Source organism: Nannospalax galili, unplaced genomic scaffold, assembly GCF_000622305.1.
Source record: "Nannospalax galili isolate Female #2095 unplaced genomic scaffold, S.galili_v1.0 scaffold4030, whole genome shotgun sequence".
NCBI lineage: Eukaryota > Metazoa > Chordata > Mammalia > Rodentia > Spalacidae > Nannospalax > Nannospalax galili.
The window spans coordinates 19,848-23,411 of NW_008327930.1; the positions used below are offsets into that span (position 1 = coordinate 19,848).

General features: G+C 40.6%; 1 protein-coding gene across 4 annotated transcripts in view; it reads left to right on the top strand.

The window, feature by feature from the left end:
• The window catches only part of LOC103738422 (centrosome-associated protein 350-like), a 30,339-nt gene that overhangs the window by 19,847 nt on the left and 6,928 nt on the right, over positions 1-3,564 (top strand). For 2 of the 4 annotated variants that reach the window (XM_029565202.1, XM_029565159.1), the window contains exon 2: positions 3,102-3,190. In XM_029565202.1, coding sequence (XP_029421062.1) covers positions 3,118-3,190 — 73 coding nt within the window. In that variant the 5' untranslated portion in view covers positions 3,102-3,117. The remainder of the gene's footprint in view (positions 1-3,101; positions 3,191-3,564) is intronic. The other 2 variants (XM_029565238.1, XM_029565182.1) reach the window with 1 other exon arrangement.

Genomic DNA, 3,564 nt, shown 5'->3' on the forward strand with positions numbered 1-3,564 from the left:
TTTTTTTAAAATAATTATGAGACATAATAGCATTATCCAATAAATTTTCCATCTGTTGTGAGAATTCTTTTCCTGGGTATGCTAAGCAATGTTTATTCCCTTGTAAGGTTCTACTGTCAAGCCAATGTTTGATTAAAGTTTTACTGGAGAACCAATGAATTTATTGAGCTTACTTACGGAGATATCTGAGGGGTTGCTGAGGTGTATATACGACCTGAGGGTATGTGTACTGGAAAGCTTTTACTCAGCATGGGTCATGCCTTCTCTTCCTAGCCATCCTCTGATTGTATACTTTAGCCCTCCCCAAATCCAGGTGGCATGTGTGATTAGGGTCAAATTATGTACAGTTGGCTGGAAAGAGCGGCTAGATACTCCGGTGAGGGTCCAATGACCCTGCTTGGCCCTCCTTTAACGAATGAGCACAACCGTCAACAAGCCCAATTGCGATGATGTTTGGCGATCAGGCTCAGCTAGTCATGGTGATGGTCGTTATTTCATGCAGAAGGGACTGCTGTATAGCATCATCTTATTAAAAGGACCTGGAATTTAAAAGGATTTGGTGCTAGAATCCACATGTGAGGTTAACTGAAATTCTTCTCATTCCTCTATGCCTGTGATCTGTAGATTTGGTCTTTTCATGGTGTCCCATGGTCTTTGAGTTTGTCCTGGTCTTTGTTTGAGTGGTCCAATTCTTCAGCTTGAATTTTTTGTCCATCTTCTCATTCCTCTATGCCTGTGATCTGTAGATTTGGTCTTTTCATGGTGTCCCACATCTCCTGCATATTGCATTCCTGTGTTTAAAAATTTTTTTCCTGGTCTTTGTTTGAGTGGTCCAATTCTTCAGCTTGAATTTTTTGTCCATTCTTGATACTCTGTTTTCCTTTTCATTCATTCTATTGGTGAGGCTTTCTCTTGTCATTTCAAATTGGCTTATTGAGTTTTTCATTTCCTTCTTCATTTCAGCCTGAGTTTTTTTCAGTATTTCTGTCTCTTTTGTGAATTCAGTCAGAAGTTTATTCTTAACTTCTTTTAGGTCTTTGATTTGTTTATGTGTTCTTTAAGTTTGTTGAATTCTTTGATCATGTTTATGATTGTTCTTTTAAATTATATATCCTTAGTTATCTCTTGGGGGTTCTTGTAGAACTCTTATATAGGACCGGTGGTGTTTGGTAGGAACATATTATTTTGGCTTTCCATATTCTTATTTTTCCCTTGTGATTTTTGGTATGTGGATTTCTTTGGTTGTTTGTTATTTTGGTATGAAACTCAAGCCTTTGTTGAGTTGAAGTCTGCTTCTGTTTGTATTACTGGTATGCTTTGGTTGTTTTCTTATTGTGTATGTAAGTCTAGTTGGTCTAGGCTTCAGGTCCCCTCAGATTTTATATCAGAGGGAATGGATAACTTCAGTCCAGCTACTCAGGTGCTCCTGTATAGGTCCAAATCAGGTGACAGGTACTCAGGTGCTCCTGCATAGGTCCAAATCAGGTGACAGGTACTCTCAGGCTTCCTCCTATGGTCTGGACCCCTACTAGCAGGCACATCACAGCACTGGTGGTGGGATGGTCACCACCACATAGAGGCCCAATTTAGGCCCTTTGAGGCAGTCTGCAAAGGTCTGGGCCCCTACTAAAGGGCAGAGAAGTCTAGCCCTGGTGCAGTGGGAGGGCCCACACGTGGTCCCAGTGTAGGGGTATGGGCAGACATGATTTGGGGAAGCTCACCACCACAGGGAGGTCAGATCCAGGCACTCTCAGGCAGTCTTCTAAGGGCTGGGTACCTTTTGGAGGACCGAGACGCCTAGCCCTGGTGCAGTTCATCTGGCTTCTTAACCTTTTGTGTGTATATGTGTTATTGATGATCAAACAACTCAGTGTCTCACACATCTCGGCAAGTGCTTTACCAATAGTCTATGCCCCTAACCCCTCTTTGCCTTTTTAAAAAGCGTACAGTTCGGGGCTGGAGAGATGGCTCACCGGTTAAGAGCACTGACTGCTCTTGCAGAGGACCCAGGTTCAATTCCCAGCACCCACATGGCGGCTACGAACCGTCCTTAACTCCAGTTCCAGGGAAATCCAAAGCCCTCTTCTGACCTCCGCAGCATTGCATGACACAGTGCACTCACATACATGCAGGCAATACACTCATACACATAAAAAAATTAAAAAAAAAGTGTATAGTTTATTAGTATTGAGTATATTATATATTGTGCAACTGCCCATTTCCACCATCCATTTCCAGTCATTTCAATTTTGGCACTCTATACCTATTAATAACTCCCTTTTCCTCCCTCCCTCTCAGTCCCTGGTAACCATCATTCTATTTTCTGTCAGTGATTTTAACCAGTCTACCTCACATGTGGAATGATAACAGTATTTATGTTTAAGTGAATGGCTTATTTCGCTTAACATACTGTCCTTGAAGTTCATCTATGGAATAGTATATGTCAGAATTTCCTTCCTATTAAAGCCAAATATTTGATATTACTATGTATGTACATACACACACTTGCTTATGTACTTTATCTGTTGCTGGATACTTGAGTTACTTCCGTGTTAGATGATAGAATAATGCTGCTACAAATTACATTTATGCGTGCGTGCGTGCGTGCGTGCGTGTGTGTACAACTGCAGGAATTGGTTCTCTACTTCCACCATGTGGTTTCCAGGAATTGAATTTAGGTGGTCTGGCTCGGTAGCAAGAACTGAGCCATCTTGCCAGCCTCTATTTTCTGTTTTTTTTTTTTTAATTGATAGTAGCTATCTTACTAGGTATGAGATGGTCATAGTATAATTTTTAGTTTTAAAATTTATTAGATTAGCCAGGTACGGTAGTGCACACCTTTAATCCCAGCACTCAGGAGGCAGAGGCAGGCAGATCTCTGTGAGTTCGAGGCCAGCTTTGCGGGGGTGGGCAGGGGGGAGCTCCAGGTAGACCCTGTCTCCAAAAAGACCAAAAAGAAAAAAGAAAACAACAAAAAATTTATTAGATTATTTTAGAGATGACAATCTTTTGCTGACATCATGAAGTTCAAAATGTCAGAGTATTTTCTTTGCTATTGTTTTTATAATAGTGATGGTCAGTGATTATTGATGACATATTTGCAGGTAAATTGGCAAGATGAAGAGCAGCAAGTCAAAAGAGGTGCCTTTACCAAATCCAAGAAGCTCTCAAAGCAAGGACACTGTTCAAGGTATGATATTTTTTTTTTTAAGACTGAACTTAATCCCCTTTTAAGGTCATATAATATATTAAATATATTAAATGTTGGGCTAACCACCAGATGTTAATTATGCTTATGTTTTGATTTATTTTTTAAAAATACATGAACTGGAGAGAAGGCTTGATGGTTAAGAACACAACTGATCTTGCAGAGAATACAATTTTGGTTTCCAGCACCTACATCAGGTGACTCATAACCACCTATAACACCAACTCCAGAGGATCTGGTGCCTTCTGCTGGCTTCTGTGGGGACCCACATGCACATGTACCACACACACACACACACACACACACACACACACACACACACGTAGATGCATAATTAAAGAATAAATACAAAATTT